The 20,098-nt window shown below is 43.3% G+C and overlaps 2 protein-coding genes across 7 annotated transcripts in view; one reads left to right on the plus strand and one right to left on the minus strand.

The window, feature by feature from the left end:
• The window catches only part of ZNF462 (zinc finger protein 462), a 152,261-nt gene extending 136,820 nt beyond the window's left edge, over positions 1-15,441 (minus strand). For 4 of the 6 annotated variants that reach the window (XM_017876697.1, XM_017876696.1, XM_017876692.1 and 1 more), the window contains exon 1: positions 15,183-15,434. The gene's annotated coding sequence lies outside the window, so the exon portion shown is untranslated. Of the gene's footprint in view, positions 1-12,383; positions 12,594-14,507; positions 14,910-15,182 lie in introns of those variants that run through there. The other 2 variants (XM_017876694.1, XM_017876699.1) reach the window with 2 other exon arrangements.
• A 1,834-nt stretch (positions 15,442-17,275) lies between these two features.
• Positions 17,276-19,255, plus strand: LOC108532563 (uncharacterized). The gene is given in 4 exon segments (XM_017876700.1): positions 17,276-18,459; positions 18,461-18,826; positions 18,828-18,932; positions 18,934-19,255. Coding segments are annotated over 4 exon segments (576 nt in total). The 5' UTR covers positions 17,276-18,414; the 3' UTR covers positions 18,994-19,255.
• The last annotated feature ends 843 nt before the right edge of the window (positions 19,256-20,098 follow it).

Below are 20,098 nucleotides of genomic sequence, written 5' to 3' on the forward strand. Positions count from 1 at the left end.
CTCAGTAAGTGTTCGATGAATGAATAGAGATATGGGCACATGTTCCTTAAATAAACAGCTTCTATAAAACACATGAAGATGAATACACTAAATTCTTTCCAACTCTATCATCATCCCACAACTGCTAACTAAGTATGTAAAACTAGGCATTGGATGAATGGCAAGAGCATGCCATCCGTACCAGAGTCATTGGGTGGCCCCTAATTGATCATTGCAAATGAACTGTAGAGGTGGTCATTTACTGGGCCCCTGGCAGGGTGCTGAACACTTTACATATATTATGCCTCTCAGGCTTCACCAGAGAGAGAATTCCACTTTAAAGATAAGAAACTGGAGCAGAGGAGCGATTAGGAGCTTGACCCAGGTTCACAAAGCTAGGAGGTGGCAGGCAGGGGTGTGAATTCAGGTCATACCCCAAAGTCAATCACCTTCCCACTACTCTGTAGTCACAAATAAACAAGGATCCTTCAATATGTCAAGAACTTGGCACATATGACAGTGGCATTCCCAAATAAAATACATCCCTTAAAGAAGTAACCAACTGGACAACCTTCCCACTCCCAGTCTTTAAGGGGTCCTAGGGAGTCCAGGATTCAATTCCCACTCTTTCATCCCATATTTCTTACTGTATTGAGGGCATTCTGTACTAATAACCACTGCCACAGCCACAGCTACATCTCTACTCCTTTAGTTTTGAGTTCTACCCTTTGAAGACCAAAAATCTCTCATTTAGGAGAATCCTAGAGATTTGAACACCAGTAAATAAACACAAGGTTTTTTTTTCCTCCTCAAATAGCTCTGGACACAAAGTTAATGTGGCAACTCTAAAGTTTATTTATAATTAAAAAATAATAACATTCTGGCTGGGCACAGTGGCTCACACCTGTAATCCCAACACTTTGGGAGGCCGAGGTGGGCGGATCACTTGAGGCCAGGAGTTTAAGACCAGTCTGGCCAACATGCTGAAACCCCATCTCTAAAAAGTAGCCAGGCATAGTGGTGCATGCCTGTAGTCCCAGCTACTCGGGAGGCTGAGGTGGAAGAATCATTTGAACCCAGGAGGCAGGGCTTGCAGTGCACTGAGATCATGCCACTGCACTCCAGTCTGGGCAACAGAGCAAGATCTTGTCTCAAAAATAATAATAATAATAATAATGATAACAACAACAACATTCCAAGGACACCTTTATTTCTCTGGAAATTTCCCAAATGTAAAATAAATAAATAAATAAATAAATCATGAGTACTTTGCTTGTACAGGTAGAAAATCACTAGATGGTTTTACCAAAGAACCACTTACATGTTCTTCATCTTTCCCACTAACATTCACACCACCACCACCACACCACTGCCACACCACCACCACACCACCACCACCATACCACCACCACCAATAAAGCTACCAATGAATGTCCTTTTGGCCAGACCCAATAAAGTAAGTCTGGTTAGGCCCTACCAACGCCATTCCACATTTTCCACATTTTAAAATATCACCTACTCTTAAAACACTCTAAAATTAGTCTCCTTACCCATAAGGTCTGAAAGCATCTGATATTATAGTACATTAGTAAAACTAAGTAGATGTGGACTATTAAAATAAACATTTGCACAGAGAAAACCAAAGCATTTCTAAGCCAGGCTACAGGGCAGTCCTTCAACTGGCTAAGAGATACCTATGTGAGTAGAGCAACAGTGAGGCAGACAACATTTATATAAACAGCACAGCCAATATTTTCTCTGCAATAAGGACAATTTTCTTAGACATATCATTTTTGCCAGAATGATACCAAACAATAGGAACAGTAATAACATCTTTCTTCTGAAAAGCTTGAAAAACTTCATGTTTATTAAAAATTGTTCCCCTACAACACTCCAGGGAATAGCTTTGCAAGGTCAGGTTGAAGGCGTTGTTACCATATAAATGTACTTTTTCCAAGAGGAAATGGCATCATTCTCGGGTAGTTTACAAGCTCCTACTGAATGCACACACAGCAATAGGGAGTGCTGCTTCATCCACAGACCATCAGTTCAAGATGTAGTAAAGTCTACCTGGGAATGGACAACTGCAGCAAAGACTGCTCATCAGGAAAGGGAGACACAGCACAAAATTAAACAAGCAGGATTCCAAAAACTGAGTTTAAGACCAAGAACAAAATACCTAATATACTGACCATAGATAAATGGGGCTAAGCCCTGGAGAAGATCTCTGCCTCAGTTTCTCTATCAGTGAGGAAGGAAGAAACTATCACTTTCAGTGGCCATTATGAACCAAGACTCTTAGGCACATATTATTTTTTAATCCTTATGTTAGTTCTACAGATTCAAATTATAATAATTCTTATTTTACTAGGAAATCATGGGGACAGAGAGGTTAAATGACTTACTCAAGGTCCCACAGCTAGTAATGGACAGAGACAAATTTCAGCCTCAGCTTGTGTGGCCCCAAAGAGTATACTCCACCCACTACACATCACTTTCTTAACAGAGACCCCTGCACAGAGAATTGCATTTTCACCCCAGAAATTCTAAGAGATGACTATTTGTACTCTTGATGCTTTAGAGAAAAATAAGTGCCTAGAGAGTATCTATCTCTATATATAGAGATACATGTGTGTACATAAACATACATATACATGTATATACACATAAAGCAATTTATACAGTAGCTGAGTTCCTAGTTGTTCTTTAGACAGATGTATTGCACTGAAGTTCAGCCATGGTATGCAAGTTTTAAGTGCATTATTTTCCCATATAACTGCATGTCACAAAGGGAAGGCTGCCAAATGACAGTCTGGCCTAGTGATTCACGGTGTCACGCTGACATACCCACACTGTATACTGTATCACTTCTGATACAGGTTGTTGTTTGTATTTCCTGGAAATCATTGACTTCATTTGGGAGATAAACAGTAAACAATGTCCCTAGTAATGACATGTTCCTTTTTATACCGGAACACACTGGCAGCAAATTTCATAATTTGGAGGAAAGGAAGGGGTGATATAAAGTTAAAAGTTCTCGATTTACAGTTCCCTCAAATCTTAGTGATCATGTTGCTAAGGCATTATCTTAAACACAGATGACTCTCTTTTTCATTTTAAGATTATGCCTTATAAAGTAAAAGATCTATTCAAATGAATCATATTCAATCGACTTAACAGGTTTCATGTGCTGAGGAAAATAACAATCCAGCCAATTTGGGATTTTTATGCTTCAAGATTCCTATTTGCTGATTTATGAAAGCTCTGCAGTTATACTTGACCCCTAAAAACTTAAGAATTTCTTTTTCTGTAGACACCAACACAAGCTATACAATATGTGCATGGTCACAGACAAAATAATATTGCCATGACCTTTCTACTAAGATGGGGTAAAGATCATGGAAAGGGGGCAAGAGGGGAAGAAAGAACAGGCAGAAGCACATTGGAAACATCAGATATTCACCGCTGAGGAGCTGCTTCAAATAAGATTCCTAACACTTACCTATGCTGGGGTCAATTTTGATCATTGTAGTTGACGTCTAGAAATGGGGTTATGAATATAATTATCATGAAGCAGCAATTGGGCAATCACAACCTAATTAAGCCCACTGACTAGATTATCTTGTTTTCCCCTAATAATCACCTAACATTTAACACTTGCTAATTTCAGGACCTATGGGTGATGTTCATTCATTATTAACAAGCTTCAGCCACTGGTCAGAAAAAGAATGGGTGAGGTATTCTGAAACACTGAGTCAACCATGGGGCAGGGATGAATTTCAGGAACAGCTGACATCTGTTCTTCAACACCACTTCAGTTCTCAGGCCCGCAAAATTGCTAATTGGAGGCAAAGCCATGGGAGAAGATGGAATGAATGACAAAAACTTCCACACAAGTGGAAGGATACAATTCCATCTCCTTAAATCCGTGCTATTTTATGTGAACTATACAATGTACTTTTTAAATTATCATAGAATCTGTCTTTGAAAATGTGGTTTTCTTTTCAAGAGAATGAATGATTCCTTTGCCAGGCCTGCACACATGAACTTTCTACATTTACCTCCTTAGAACATATCCCAAGCTTCCTCTCCTATGGAGCCCCTCACGTTGAATGTGTTCGCAAATTCCCAATTCTCACTGTATCCACAAAGATATGTTGACCCAGTTCACCTTGTTTCCTGCAAAGCAGTTCCTGAGGGTAGTCTGGGTAGGTTTCCTCAAAGAATTAAAAGGAAAACTGAAGAAGCCCATTGAGAACTGGTCTTTGAGACAGGCTGCTCTCTGAGGGATTATCCTAGAATGCTAAGCACTACTGCCTAGGGTCACAGTTTATGCTGTCCGGGGCTGAATGGAGTTCCTATTCCTCAAATTAGAAATTCCACCCTGAGAACAACACGCTTCAGTTCTATTTTACTCTCTTTAACTATACAGTTCCATTGTTCAATTTATATGTTTTTTCTGAGCTTTTTTTTTTTCTATTTTAGTCCTTTATCTAAGAAAATAACGGTTTTTATAAATTGGGTAGATAATGATATGGATGAGAAGTAAAAATGGATGACTTTGTGGCCTTCTCTAGTACACTTTATAAACAGGACATGTGTTTATCCTTCTGCAAAGGTTTTGATTATGGGTCTGTCTGGGGACCAGAGATCAACCGAATAGATCCACAGCAAAGTTAAGATTTTATAAAACCACCACTAGTTTCTTCAGGGCTGAAGAGTCTACTTAGCAACTAATGTCCAACCACCGTTTGCAGAAAAGCTACGCTCCTGGATACCGTAGGGATATCTGGATCTGCTCTATCTCCCTTAGCACAGTGTGTCACTCCATTAGGGACATTTGTGCTCATCCATAAACTTCCTTACTACGTTGTAATGTTTCAGAGAGAGGCAAATAAAACCAAAGCACTCATCACATCTCCATGATCTAAACAGAGCACATGGTGATCACGAAAAGGGGTGGGGAGTACTAGTACCCACACTTTTAAGAGAATCTGCACCATGCCCCAAAATGACCATTGAAGAGTAGAACTAATTTTCAAACATCTGCGTAGCTGTTGAGAACACTTCTCAGGCTGATAGCAACCAGAGCCAACACAGGGCACTGAGTTTTCAAAAGCGGCCCTATGAAGAAAAGCTACAACACCTTTTCTGGCAAAAAAAAAAAAAAAAAAAAAAAAAAAAAAAAAGGTCATAAAGCACACCAAAAAGTAGGTGGCTCATTTTTTTCTGAGTCTGATATAATTTTAAAATGTTTGTTCCCTAAAGTGTCCCCTACATGGTCTCTTGCTTTTTTGCCCTATCATCTCCTCTATAATTCAGAAAAGGGCACTCTTCAGTTAAACACACTTCCTCAAGCTATTACAATAAGTCATATATCTCATATCAACCAATATATTATAATTAATTTTCCATTATTCTCAGATTTCCTTCCAGAACTCCAAGGATATACTCCTGACATAAGCAACTGGAAGAGATAAACCATCAAGAACATAAGCTATTAGCAGATGAAGTAATAACCAAGGTTGGATCCCATCAGTTGAGAGCCAGGCCTCTGGAGGCAGTCCACCATTCATGTGAATCCTGGCTCCCCTACTTTGCAGCCTCATGACTTTGGCTAAATTACTTTACCTCTCTAAACCTCAGTTTCCTGTACCCTATGAACAGTCCCTGGTTCATATTAAATGTTAGAAAAAAATAAAAACCATTGTCCAGTATTAACTGTGAGTCGGTCCAGGAGGGAAGACAACATTTTTTAAGGTCCTATGTGGTATTCCCACTCTGTAGAGTTGGCAGATTTTTTTGATGAAGCAATCATATTTATTTTCTATTGTTCTTACCCAATATTAGAACAGACAATATTCAATTGACAGCACAAAGGGGAGAAGTTCTTGCAGCTGAACTCTGATATTCAAATTAAAATGGTCTCTTCTGAGGACGGCACGGTGGCTCACACCTGTAACCTAGCACTTTGGAAGGCTGAAGCAGGTAAGGATTGCCTGAGCTTAGGAGTTCGAGACCAGCCTGGGCAACACGATAAAACCCCATCTCTATTAAAATACAAAAAATTAGCTGCGCATGGTGGCTTGTGCCTGCAGTCCCAGCTACTTGGGAGGCTGAGTCAGGAGAATTGCTTGAACCTGGGCGGTGGCGGTTGCAGTAAGTCGAGATCGTGCCACTACACTCCAGTGACAGTGCAAGACTGGGTGACAGAGCAAGACTGTCTCCAAAAAAAAGAAAAAGAAAGAAAATGGTCTCTTCTACAAAGAATCCCTTCCCACTTATTGTTATTAAATACTAATTAGTCTTCAAAGAAGACTAAGATAGAAAACACTGAAGAGAAAAGATTCTGGGTGATAAGTACTTGTAGCTGGTATCTATCTTTGGTCATCTTCAGCTATAACCCAGCATTCAAATTGTACCCCAAACGAAGGACCCCTCCAACAGGCCCATGGCAATCTGGGTTGAATGGTGCTCAACTGCTGACTAATTAGTCATAACACAGAGGGATGATGTAATCAGGGATTAGAATGGCTAAACATTCTGGACCACAGTGGCCTTATTTTGGATTTTAAAATGTTGGGACCGGATGGACAGACCAGCCTGTGACGCTTGGCTCAAGCCAATGGCTGAATCCCAAACTGACGCCAAGTAGTAGTCCATTCCTTTCCCCTCTGAAAAGGCATGTCTTTGTTCTTCATTTCTTCTAACACCCATGGCGTAGGTAGAGAAGCTCTATGGATCACTTTAGAGAGGACTATCACATTTTCTGCCCATTAATAATGCAGCTATTTTCTGCTGTGCTCTATTCTCTACTTCGTTCATTTTCCAGGAAAATCTCCACCTAGGCCTACTTAACCAGTTCCCTTGAGTTTCCATCTGTCCTTTATCAGAAAGGCTGTAATTGTAACCCCAAAGTCACATAAATTGTCCTCCAAACCCAATTCTATTTTTTACAATAGGAACTGGCCAAAGAATGTGGATCTGAGCACTGGTCTTCATATTTCACACGTGTTAGGTACCAAATTACAAGGTCTTTTTCTACTTGCTATATTGCTTTCTTAAAAGCAATGTCTTACTTCTTCCCGTAGGCTCTTCCCAGTGGACAGACTTCTTCAATTTGGCTAGTCCATTATTTTCCTGTTTCTCTTCTTTTTTTCCTTCTCCCATCCAACCAGTCACTCCTTCCCAGCAAATTTCCACCATATAATTACAGTAATGCTTTAGCCTACTTTCCTGTTAGCTTTAACAACCTTGTCTATTTTCTACTTGTGCTGATGCTACTGTTTGCTTTTCTGACGGGCTAATCCATGTATCCTTTCAAGGCCTAACTTCCCTACCATGATAGCAGCTGGAGCTCTAATTCACAGGTGCCTTCCAAAGCTTTTCATTAGCAATAGAAATGAGATGGTTTAGAAACTCATTTCTTAATCTGCAGGTGAGTATTGGAACCTTTGTGCAGCAAACATCTTTCAAGTATCCCACATTGTGCCACTGCACAATTATTTTTGGAGTAATAAGGACAATGTTAAAGCACATTTGCAGTGTTAACGGGGAGAATTTTCCCTTAAAGGACATGGCTCCCATCCCCAGTGTCTGGCATTTCCCAGTAAAAGAGAGGCGCTCAGCTGACATGAGCAAAACCAAAGAATAATGGCATTACCTTCTTAAATCAGAACAGGAAAAAGAAGAATTCCAAAATCTGGAGGCCTTAGCGTGTGTTCTGGTTCAACTGCCCAGACGAGAACTTAGAGAGTAAGTTTGGCCTTCCCCAGCTGGGCTCTGTGGCAGCTAAGCCTCTCCACAAATCCTGGGCTTAATTACTTCTGACACAGTTGTCTCACCTGGGCCTACAGCTCCTTTTGCGCTCCAACCAAGCTGAATCCAAAGGTAATACTTTGCTTCCTCATCTTGGGCAAATGTTTAATTTCCTACTAAGTGATCCTAAAAACATTTTAATCAGGATCTATTGGTTCCTAGTAGAATTTTCTCCATCTTTCCTGGTGTGGTATTTGTTAAAATTTGTCTATGTGAAGGTCTAGCAAATAACTTCCTGAATTACACAGTTCTCATCTTCAAGTATTTATTTTTTGAACAAATAAGTACCTATCAAACTTCCTTTCACCCTAAAGAACAGGGTCTACTCTTTGAATAAGGTTGGGGGTAAGATGTGGACAGGCACAGCACAAGTATTTTATTAATATCCAGAAGCAACATGCAGTAAACTGAATAAGCAAACACATGAAAGCAAGGAAATCAATACCAAAATACCCATGACCTGGCACACAAAAAAAACCTTCTCTCCAAGAATAACTCAAGAAAAAATGTCTCCAGCTAGGAATTAGGCAAGAATGCTTTGAAGACACCAAGTAATCTGCTCACCAGAAGTAAAAGGCAATGCATTTGTAGGTGACAATACTAGCACCTCCTCACACCACACCACTCTATCCTTCTAAGCCACGAAAATAATTAACTTTGTGTTGGAATCACACACACATCCAAAGACTTTAAAAACCCTCTATGTGCTTCAGCTGATGAAGATAGGAGGACTTAGAAAAACGATAAATTTTATGATAGCATTTCCAAGCACAAAATGTACATCCAAATTCCTTCCAATGGATTTCCCTTTTATCAGTGTGTGCAGTTCTCCAAATACAAAGTTCAAGGGGGAAAAAAAATCCAAAAGAGCTTCCTAGCATAATGCAAATACAATCTAAATTCATAAAAACCCATTTTCCCACATTTGGAAACTTCTCCTGGGTCTTATAAATCCAAGAGACAGTTCAACTTACAATTATCTTCTCTCCAATGCCCCCCCAACCCAAACTTTTTTCTTCTTCCTTTAGTACTGGCATGCAAACCATGCTGTTTTAACTTCTTTCCTGTTCTCCCAGTTCTTCTGGAACATTTTATTTTCGACAGTCAACTCATTTGGAGGAGTGCCACACTGAGGTTCAACTGTTTACAGCGTTAACTGTGTTTCTGCCAGAAGTCCACATCCAGCACTACCTTCTCCAGACTGCCTTCTGAATTAAAAATTGATGCATTCGTTTGGAAGGAGCTTAGGAAATGTGGAAACTTCCAAACATCACTCTTCTTCTCTACAAAATCACTTTTGCTCATCCAAGAAGACAGAAGTGGAAACCCATTGCACCTTTCCTTTCAGGACTGTCCCATTGCCCATGGTTAAATGTTGTTTGTGTTGTTAAAAGTCACTTTAAGGATGATTTCATGTATAGTGGGAAAATGGGAAAAGGTTAGCCATTGGTCTGCAAGAGAGTTGGGCTCCAAGAAGATACACGGAGGGCACATTTTGAATGAGTAAGAATATTGGAAAACCACCAGTAATTGTTTCAGACTGGATTTCACCCTCTCAGCCATTCATCAGTATTACAAAATGGCATCTCTGAAAGGAGCCAATTTAAATCTGCACCACGTTGCAAAATAGATCCTCAGAGTCCAATTGTGGGCACTATTGTAAGTTGCAATAGACTCACACAAACTTCCAAAGAAGGGCATTTGAAAAGGGCTCCCAAGCCCTTGGATGATGGAATGAGAGAAGAGAGCAGCAAAAATGAAAAGAAAAGTACAGCTGCAAACTCAGAAGCTAACACTTTACTGAATGTCACATGAACAAAATTGGTCTCTGGATCTATGAATGAAACCACGCTCAACCCTGGGCTCCCCAACATGTTAAATCCAACTAAGAAAAGTTCATACTCCTGCCCACTAGTGTATGAGCACAGAGTTTCTCAGAAAGCCGTGGGCCCTGGAGAAGAGAGCGGCTATTTCACAACCCTCAACAATCAAATGCAATGGGGTAGTGGAAAGGGCACTAGGCTGGAGTCGGCCGACCTGAGTTCTAGGCCTGGCTTGGTTACAACTGAACTTTCTGACCTTGTGCAATTCACTTCATGTCTTTGTGCCAGTTTCCTCCTCAGTATAATGCAAGTGGAGGGAGGAGACTTAAACTAAATGATCTAGGGCCTAAAACAACTAGCTTCCAAATTGGAAGTTCTGCCTGGTGAATATTAAATACCCAATAGTCCTTACTTATAGTGTACATATTTGTCACTTTTAAAATAATTTTATGTTAATTTCTACGTGAGAAATAATATTTTTGCTCCTTATCCCGAAACTTCAGTTTTCACTCCCTACTCCCTAGAGTTGTTCCACATAACAGTAAGTGCCTCTTTTCCTTTCTTTCTTATTTTTTTAAGCAACCTTCCCCAAACTAAGACTTGTGCTATTAAAAGAGCTTAGAACTTCCCATTTCCTTGCTAGGGCTAAAATTAAACTGTCCATTCCTTAGGGCCCAACATAACATCTGCCAGATGTCTTGGCATATCACACAAGGACAGGAATTTTCTTCTAGCATTATCTACTCTCCTCTCTGTTTTCTCATAATCAATTAATAGGTCACCAATACCCAGCTAATGTCTCTCTCAAAGCCATCATACTCCATAACCATGTGAAACTCACAAGATACTTGCTTTTACATACACTCACACACACTGACTTTTTTTTTTTCAGTTCACTGGATTTTAGCTTTGAGTCAAGGAAATATTCTCCCTTTACTTCTGTTGAATATACCAACCCCCCCAGTCATACGTTCGTATCAGATCCTTAGTAGTAAGAGTCCATTATGTATCTCCTAATTGTGACTGCAGCATTATGAAACAGCATCTCTGTTCTCCAATTATCAGTTCAGAATAGCTGATACAGTTTTGTCAATTTCATGATGTAGTGAAGTGTAAGTCTGAAAAAGGCACATACCATAAAGAAGATAAGTAAGGTTACCTTAACCAAGAAATCGCAACATCAAGGAATAATTTAAGACAGAGTAGACCCTATTAAACTCCATCACACAGAAAAAAGGACTCTTTCCCATTGCAACTTTACCATTCCTTTCTTTCAGGAAAACCGACCACAAGTACTCTAAAGTCCATTAGTAGAGTTGGATTTTTTTTCTTCTGCTGTCTTCCGGAAGACTCATTAGAAAGAGTAGATAAGTTTTGTTTTTTTTTTTCTCTAAAAGTTGTCTCCAACTCCAAAGAGTAAGGGGGAAAAACAATTCCTCGGGGAATGTGGTCAATGAATTAGACTGACATAAATCCAATATGAGAAATATTATGGAATGTGAGAATACAACAAGAATTTTTCTTATGGCAGTGTGCATCATAGCTCGCAAATATTTCTCCATGATTTCTCCTTGTGATATATTAGAGCCATGGCAAAAATTTGCATAATAAGCCACATGAACTTGTTTCATAAACAAAATCATCTTTGAGCTTTGACATTAAATGAAAATGTCTGATTTAATACTTTTTATTTCTCTCATAATGGTTTATTCAAAATACTTGTCTTAATTCAAATGGTTATGTCTAGAAAAACTCAAAAAACTATGTCCTTAAATATTATGGTGTTTGCCATGTTGGTGAAGGGCATCAGAGATGGATGTGTCTTAGATAACCAGTTAGAATGCACTCCCAAATTCCAAGATGCCTCTTAAATACCTATTTTTCCCTTCCAGAAAAGTTCAACTCTAAGACCCCAAAACATTTGCTTGCAAAGTAAAAAATGTGGAGAGTCAAACAGCTAGATGACAACCAGTCAGATTTTTCCCCCCTGCTGAAATAAGCAAATGAACCAATTGTCCTGCTATCAATAACAATAAAAAAAGGTATCATGAAAGTTTGTTTCAAGATCAATATATAATGTACTTATGTTTACAGAAACATACATGGTTAATTAGATGTAAAATTATCTGGTAATTACTTTTCCAAATAACTCTTTATCCACTGCATCTGAACTTCCCAGTTTGGACACCCAGTTTGGTGCATCCATTTATGCATTAGCAAATTTAAATATAATATTGGTGAAATTTCACTTAAGAGCAAAAGTAATGGGATCAAAAGATTACATTAAAAAATGAATAATGAAAGTTATGATTCCAAGTAGGATTTTTTTAAAGTGCCCTTGGAGGGGCCTAGGTTTTTCATAAAGGAGCAGAGATCTAACAGAAGTATTTTTAAATGAGCATACACATCAACTGAAACCATACATTTCTGTCTGCACAAACATGGTTTTACTTCATTGACCATGGACAATTATCAGCTAAAGAACCATGTATTTCCCCTCTCCTTTCACACCCCTCAGAAGAACAATAACCCTCAATTAATGACACAACAGTTTGGTTTGAAAAATGTGATGTTGTCATATACAGCACTGTGCATTTACTGAGTGACAGTGCTACCAGCTACTCAACAGAATATAATTACATCTGGAATCTAAAACCACTTCAATATGCACAAAAATACTGTAGACATAAGGAACTTTACACATAAAAATCTGACACATAATGAGAAAGCAAAGCAAGAAAAATGCTGTTATAAGTTGCTCACCAATGTGTTCCTTATTTCTGTTGAAGCTGGTACCTTTCTATATTTCTTCTTAGTTGAAAGCAAGGTCCAGTTAGCCTCCTTAGAGTATATTAATTGTTTCTGAATCTCCTCCAAGTTTTCATTCCACCGTGGAGCCCTCCTCACCTATCTTCAACAGTTCATCTAAAATTCTTCCAACATCTTCCCTCATCCTCAAGATGGCTACCTCACCTAATGGAAAAGCAACATCTTCATGGTTGGCTTTTATAAATTCCTGAAGCATTTCGGGATTTAGTTCTTCGTTTGGGTCAATTATGTACATTCTCTAGAACTAATATGTGAAGAGCTCCCATCACTGCGTGGACAAGGGTAGGACTGGGTCCTTTTTTCAAATTATCCTCACAAAATGTCTTCCTATGTGTTTAATAAATTCCTCCCAATTAAAAAGGTGAAGATACCTGGACATAAGGTTTTCTCAACTGACATTGTGTTTTTCAAATTTGTTTCCATAGTGACATTGTTAAGAAGACATACTGGTATTTCTGAAGACTTAGAGTACTTCAGAACACAGAACAAAATAGCCGAAGGAAAGGGAAAGGGGGAAACAAAGAAACGAAGAGAAGGCCTAACATACAAATGGAACGACCTGAAGAGAAATGGAGAACCTGGAGAAACTGGTGTTAGTCAGTCTTAGAGTTCCTCTGAGATCTTGCAGGATTATTCTTATTATTTTTAATATTTGCAGAAATCAACCCAAATCAGACAATAAAGTCTTGCAATGCATCAAAACATGGTGATAACCAAGCCCTAGAACTCAAAAAAATCTCAGCTTAGGGCCATCACCATCTTCACAAGGAGGAAATCACATTTCCTGGTGACTTTCAGGAGACCTGGAGCAGTTTAAAGTTGTGTGAAGACCTCAGTGGAAATGTTTTAAGGTTTTGCCTTGCCTTTCCTGAAGGAGGTCAAAACCCTTCAGGTCCACTCAAAAGGAGAAAAAAAATTCCAAAAGTTTACTTTAAAATGGAAACAAACGCCTCAATAACTTGTGAAAGCACTCCTTTGGTGGAGAAAAATCTGAGGAACCCTTAAAAGCCCTCATTTCCTTGCATAATGAATAGATAGTGAGGAACCACCACAAGGTTTCCCTCTGGAAAGAGAGAAGGAGTAGGCAAGCAAGCCTCCTCCTCCTCCAGCCATCACCAACAGAGCTTCAAAATGGAGACATCCATAATTTTATAAACACTTCTCATCTCAGCTTTGTCTCCTGGAAACCCGCTCTCCTCCATTTTCTGGTGGAGTTACAACATGACACGGCTTACCTGACTCAGTTCCCAGCTCTTAACCAAACTAGTCACTTCCTCCAAAAACCTGCAAGCAACCTCCAGAAACAAAACCAAAGCAAACCAAACAGCCAACACAGACACTCAGACACAGCCCCCGGGAGCCCTGGGAGAAAGCCCCAACTGGTTGGTCTTTCCCCATCCCAGACGCGTGCTTAAAAATGAAACTTTTTTTTTTCTTGCTTGGGGAGGAATATAAAAGGAACTCCAGGCAGCCTCCCTCCCTCCCTCTCTGTAGGTTAGAAGCTACAATGAAAAGAAAATGAGGGTTCCTTCAGGAATGGTGAACAGCCTGGAGAATGAACGTGAGAAGGAGCTTTGTGTTTTGGAGTCTGGACTGGAACCAAAGCAGACAGCTTGCAAATGGAGGACAGAGAGATAAAGAAAGGGAAAGAGGGGCTGCTCCAATGGGGGGCGGCTGCGGCTTCCCCTCGTGCCTGGAAGGAGGGCAGACCCCTGGGAACTGCACCAGGAGTGAGACGCCCCCCCCCAGGCCCCTGCCTTCCTTTCTCCCTTCCTCAGGAGAGCCAAGCGTGTGTAATGGCTTCTCGTCTCCAGAAACCGTTGTCCTCCTCCACCAGACGCTTCTGAACCTCCAGCCTGGAGACAGCTCCTCAGCCGCTCCTGAACCTGCGCCCCCCACCCGGCCGGTGCCCCCCGCTCCTCGCCTCTCTGTTCACCAGCAGCACCGGCACCAGCAGCTGCAGCAGCCACCCCCCGACACATCCCGACCCCGCATCCCAACTTCGGGGAGAGAGAGAGAGAGAGCGAGCGAGAGAGAGAGCGAGAGAGAGCCAAATACCTGAGGAAGAGGGGGGGTGCCAATCCGCACGGCTTTGCCATCGGGCGGGGGACAGGCAGACAGAGGGGGGAAAGGAAGGAGAGGGACAGAGAAAGAAAGAGGTCAACCCGCTCAGGTCGGGGCCGCTCGCTCGGAGCTCTCCCTCCTCTGACCCTCGCTTGCTCCCTCTGGCTCTCGGCTCAGGTCTCCGGCCTCCCGCCCTCCGCCCCCCTCTCTGTCCCTACTCCTGTCCCCACACTCGGAGCATCCGTCCTAAGCCTCCAGCTCTCTTCTCACTCATCTTTCATTTTCTCTTCTCTTCATAGAACTACACGAAATTAATTAAGCCACCGCGCTCACTCCCCCCAGCAGAAGGAGCAGCCAGCAGGAAAAGCACAACCACCTCTACTGCCACCACTACCACCTTCTCCTCCTCTTCCTCCTCCTCTTCCTCCCTCGCTTCTCCTCCTCCTCTTCCTCCTCCCCCTCCTGCTCTCCCTCCTCCCCCTCCTCCTCTTCTCTCTCGCTTCTTCTCCTCTTCCAACAGCCAGTCCATGCAGGGTACTTCCTCTCCTCCCCGCTCCTCCAACCCTCCTTGGCCGAATGAATGAGCGCGTTTGTGCCTCCACCACCCCGCGCTCTCTTCCCCGGAGCACTCGGACCACCCCGAGGTGGTTGTTAATTGCAGTAACTTACAGAAGAAGCGTCCCGGCGCCGGGAGGTGCTTCGGGTTCTCCAGCCCCACCGCCTCCTTATCCTCTTTCTCTTTCTCCTCTTCCTGCTCGGGTTATTGTTGTGGAAGTTGTTTGGGAGTCTCATGTGCTTCTGCCGGGTCTCAGCAATGGAGGATCGCCATCTTCCCTGCCTTCCTCGGCTCCTCAGACTCGCTGCAGCTGCAGATGACCTGAGATATCCGTCTCTCTCCCTCTCCCTCTCTCTCCCTCCCTCCCTCTCCCTCTCACTCTCTCTCTCCCCTCTCTCCTCTTCTCTCTCCTCTCCTCCCTCTCCCTCGCGCGCTCTCTCTCTCTCCCTCCCTCTGTGTCTCTCTCTGAATAATGAGCAACCAGGGGGAGAGAGAAAGCAAGACAGAAAGAGAGAAGGAAGACAATCTTCTCCTGCCACACAAAACGCCGGAGCACCAGGGGGTGCGCGAAGCCTTTCTAATAACAACAACAACGTGCAGGAGAGAGGAAGAAAAAAAAAGAAAGAAAGAAAGAAATGAGGAAAAAGGCTAGGGGAAAAAAGAGGAAGAATTATCCAAGAGCTCGAGAAGAGCAGAAGGAGAAGCTGGAGGAGATGCTGAGGCTGCTGCTGCTGTCCCCCATCCCCCCTGCTGAACCCCAGAAGGAGGCAAGGTGGTTGCAAAGTTAAGGCTGGGACATTGTCTTTGTCACTCAGAGCCAGGCCAGTGAGATGCAAGAGGAGGAGGTGGCGGCGGCAGAGGAGGAGGAGGTGGTGGTGGAGGAGGGGGAGGAAGAGGAGGAGAAGGAGGCAAAGGAGAAGGAGAAGGGGAAGAGGGAGATGAGATGAATAAAGACCTGCGGAGAAGGCGGTGCGAGGAGCGCGGCCGCCGGGCCGAGGCGTGCGCGCTCGCGTCCCGGTGGCGACCGGCAGCCCTGGCCCGCAGAGGAAGCCCCCGGTGAGGACCCTGCCCGGCAGCTCATAGCGCTCCCACCGTCAGCTCTGCCCGAGGCGCCGAGCCCGGGCCCCAGAGGGTCCCTTACTTTCATCCATCTAGAGGCCAACCTTTGCAAAGAACATACATGGGGAACTGGAGGTTGCAAGTCTAAACCCAGATCAACCACGTGGGGCTTTTTAATCCCTTTCCAGCTTGCGGTGTGAGTATTTCCAGTGAAAAGCTCAAATTGTCCATTACTGGCACGTATTTTGAAGTCTTCTCTCCTGAAATAAAGGCTCATTGTGCGTTTTATTTCTTTTCTGATATGGAAGGTGGGGGGTGGAGGAGGAAAAGAGCCCATCATTCCTAGCTTCGGAACCACCACTTTCTTTTCCTAACTTGTGAAATGTTTTGACTGCGCACCAGAAGAAAAAAAGAAAGCCTGCTTAAATAACTTTACACCCTCCAGCCCCGCGTTGTTTGCACTTTCTGGCTGATCATCTAAAGGCTCGGAAAGTAACAATCAGCGCTCCTAATGATAAGGTGTCATGGTGTTGAAGACACGCGAGCCAAGATGAAGCTTTCACACCTTGAATTTTTATTTAGTGTAATTTCCTCCGTATCATTCAGAACTATTTCTTTTGCAAAGGAGTGGTTCCCCCTCCACCACCAGGTCGAAAGTGTCCTAAGGCTTTAATTGGANGAGGATTGCCTGGGCCCAGAAGGTCAAGGCTGCAGCAAGTTCTGACTGTGCCACTGCACTCCAGCCTGGGCAACAGAGCAAGACCGCTCTCACACAAACAAGCAAACAATCAAAGACACAGATGTCACCAAATCAACAACTGACAGATAATTATTGTCCTAGTAGGAAAACGAAGAGAGGCCAGGCACGGTGGCTCACGCCTGTAATCCCAGCACTCTGAGAGGCTGAGGCAGGCGGATCACTTGAGGTCAGGAGTTCAAAACCAGCCTGGTGAAGATGGTGAAACCCTGTCTTTATTACAAATACAAAATTAGCCAGGAGTGGTGGTAGGCACCTGTAATCCCAGCTACTCAGGAGGCTGAGGCAGGAGAATCACTTGAACCTAAGAGGCTGAGGTCGCAGTGAGCTGAGATCGTGCCTCTGCACTCCAGCCTGGGCCGCAGAGGGAGCTACAGTATCAAAAAAAAAAAAAAAAATCAATGCAGCAAGTCAGGAGCAATTGAAGTTCAAGGGCATGGGCTGATTGTACCATTTCTACTTCTCGGATCTTGGAGTTGGACATCAACAGCCTCAGGAGAGAGAAACGCGCAGCGCGCGGGGCAGAGACCTTAATTAAAGTTTCTTTTGTCCGCGTCTGAATTGGGGGATGTTGCTGGATTCCTTTGCATTGAGGAGCGCGCATCCGGTGAAGGCGCGGTGTTAAGGATCCTGGGCAAGACTGTCCTCTTTAAATACTCGCCCTTTCTCCTCCTTCCCCCCAAGCAACAGTCCGAGAAGATATATACCTATAAATCCATACAATAAAGGAGGAGGAGACGCGCGCGGAGTTGGTTCCCATCCTATAGCGGGGCTTCATAAACAGATCTAAATCCTCATTTTCCAGGATTTTCCCGACCCTATATTCCTGAGCAGAATCTCTCACCCCGAGGCATGATTTCACCCACTTCCAGTCAACACTTCCTGCCCTTTTCTCCTCCCACTCACATTGAAAAGCTCGGGATCCCTAAAAGGGTGTTGATGGCGGGGGTGATAAATAAATAAATAAAAGACACTCTACGCGTGCGGTGGAGAAGAAAGGAGGGGGAGGGAGAGGAAAGGCGAGGAGAGGGAAGAGAAGTAAAGAGAGGAGAACAAGGCGCAGAAAGGACAGAGGCGAAAGGGGAACGGGAGTCACCGAGAAGAGAAAGAAGAAAGGAGAGGAGGAGGACGCTGAGGCTGTTCCGGACTGAAATGATCCCGGCTTTGTGCGGCTTTCGGAGGACTCCCCCTTCCGAGTGCCCGGAGGGACCTAGGGAAGTCCTCCTGCCCCGAGCTCCTCCCCACCGAGACCCAGGGGGTGTCTGAGCACTGGCCGCCGCCACCCCATAAATTCCTTGTGGCAAACGGAGGAAGCGCGCCAGGTCTCCGCCGTCCCTCCACTGTCCCGGCTGATAATTTACCTCTTTGTCTTTAATAAAAGCTGACTTTTCTGTCAAGCTCTGCACCGGGAAAATAACAATCGTATTTCAGGTTGAAAGCTCCTATTACTGCTGGGTTTTGGAGGCTGCGATAAAATCTTCATCGACGTGAAGGTACCTTCTGGGTTGGCTTGGGTCGTAAGTCCTAAGATGGGGGCCGTCCTTCCCTGGGGGCAGGGACGTAGGGAACCAGGCGGGTGGGGAGGGAGGAAGGAGCGACGAGGTCAGAGGAAACCTTGGGTTTCCAAGGCTCCTGGGGCACCAAAGGGCTTCCCGCAGTCGGGGAATTGAGCCCTGGGGAGGAGCCTTTTGCGAGAACGTGAGCGCGCCCCAACACGCCTCAGACCTCGTAAACCCACTTGGCAAAGACCAGGGAAGCGGCTGGCGCACCGACTGCGGTGAACTCAAGAAATTAACCTGTGCTGCAATTAAACGGGCTGCCGCCCTTTCACACTCACCTCGAGCGACCGAGATAGAGAGAGCTCCCGAACCGGCCGCGGGGGGACCTGGCTCCACCCTCCCGTCCCAGGAGAAGAGGACAAAAAGGGGAGATGGACTTGGAGGTGGCCCCGCCCTTCACAACGCTCCAATCCTTGGAAACCAAACCTCCTCTCCAAGCCTCCACGTCTAGAAGGGACAAAGACAGCGAAGAGATCCAGAAACCGACGGGGGAGATGGTGGCTTTCAGGCTTCTGGTGTGGGTGCATGGGGGAAAGGTACAATGGTTAAGTTTCCATCCCAAATACGGCACCACACGATGGTCTTTAGAAGACACACTCGATCTTTGGTTTAGAAGCAAATTGACTTACTGAAGCTGTGAAGCGAACTATCGCAAAACTCTCTTGCTTTTGAATGTGGGGCGATACGAATTCAATTAATGATGCCATACACATCATCTTTTCGACTTTTTAGAAGTCACAAACGCTTTAACTCCCCAATGAAAATAATTGAAAGAGGTTAAACATAAAGGGAATGGGCTTTTCTTTTTTCTTGTTTTATTTGGGGCAATTTTCAAATGATTAAAAAAAAACTGTATAAAACCTGGGTCAGTCAAGGAAAGCGCTGTGGCCGAAGGTTTTCGTGAAAACCTTAGTAAGCTTGGCATTTAAGTAACAGTAATTATGCTTTGCCATTAGCAGACCATTAAGATAAACAGGAGAAAGTTCACACCTCCTGCTATTTCGTTCCCTAAGAATATTCACAAAGATAATACCAGGCTAGTTGGTAGGTTATCTTCTCCATTAGGAGGGTTAATGTTTAAATTTGTTAATGAAAATACAAAAAACTTGGTTTCTTACACAGCCAACAATGTGAGGGAAGTCTCATGGGGACATCCTGACTCCTTGAAATTTACCTTTTGTTACTTTATCCTGTGGCATTATCCCCTGGAGTCATATGGGGTTTCAAGACTATTAATGTTGCAGGGAATGTGAATATGTTAGAAGTCTGGACTTTCTTCTCCCTTATCATGGGTGACTGGCATACACACTCCTCATAAAGAGAAATTATGGCTCATCAAGAGTGACTTTATCAGCATTAATAGAATAATAAATCTTGCACTTTTAGTTCAAGAAACAGTGAAGTCATAATCAGAATGACCAATGCAAATATGATCCATTCACTTGCCCAACTCTCAACAGGATACAGATAGTCTATAAATCATTTTAGTTTTTAAAACCTTAAAAAAGGAAGGCACCCAAATCTCTCAAAGGAAAGTGTTTATGGGGGGAAAAGGGACTTCTAGCAAACCTGCAGGAAGAGATCATGGAAAAACGAACAGTCGGTCCAGAAGCTGAATTAGATAGAATTTCCACCAAAGCAAGAATGGATAGAT

Source organism: Rhinopithecus bieti, unplaced genomic scaffold, assembly GCF_001698545.2.
Source record: "Rhinopithecus bieti isolate Rb0 unplaced genomic scaffold, ASM169854v2 scaffold_9663, whole genome shotgun sequence".
NCBI lineage: Eukaryota > Metazoa > Chordata > Mammalia > Primates > Cercopithecidae > Rhinopithecus > Rhinopithecus bieti.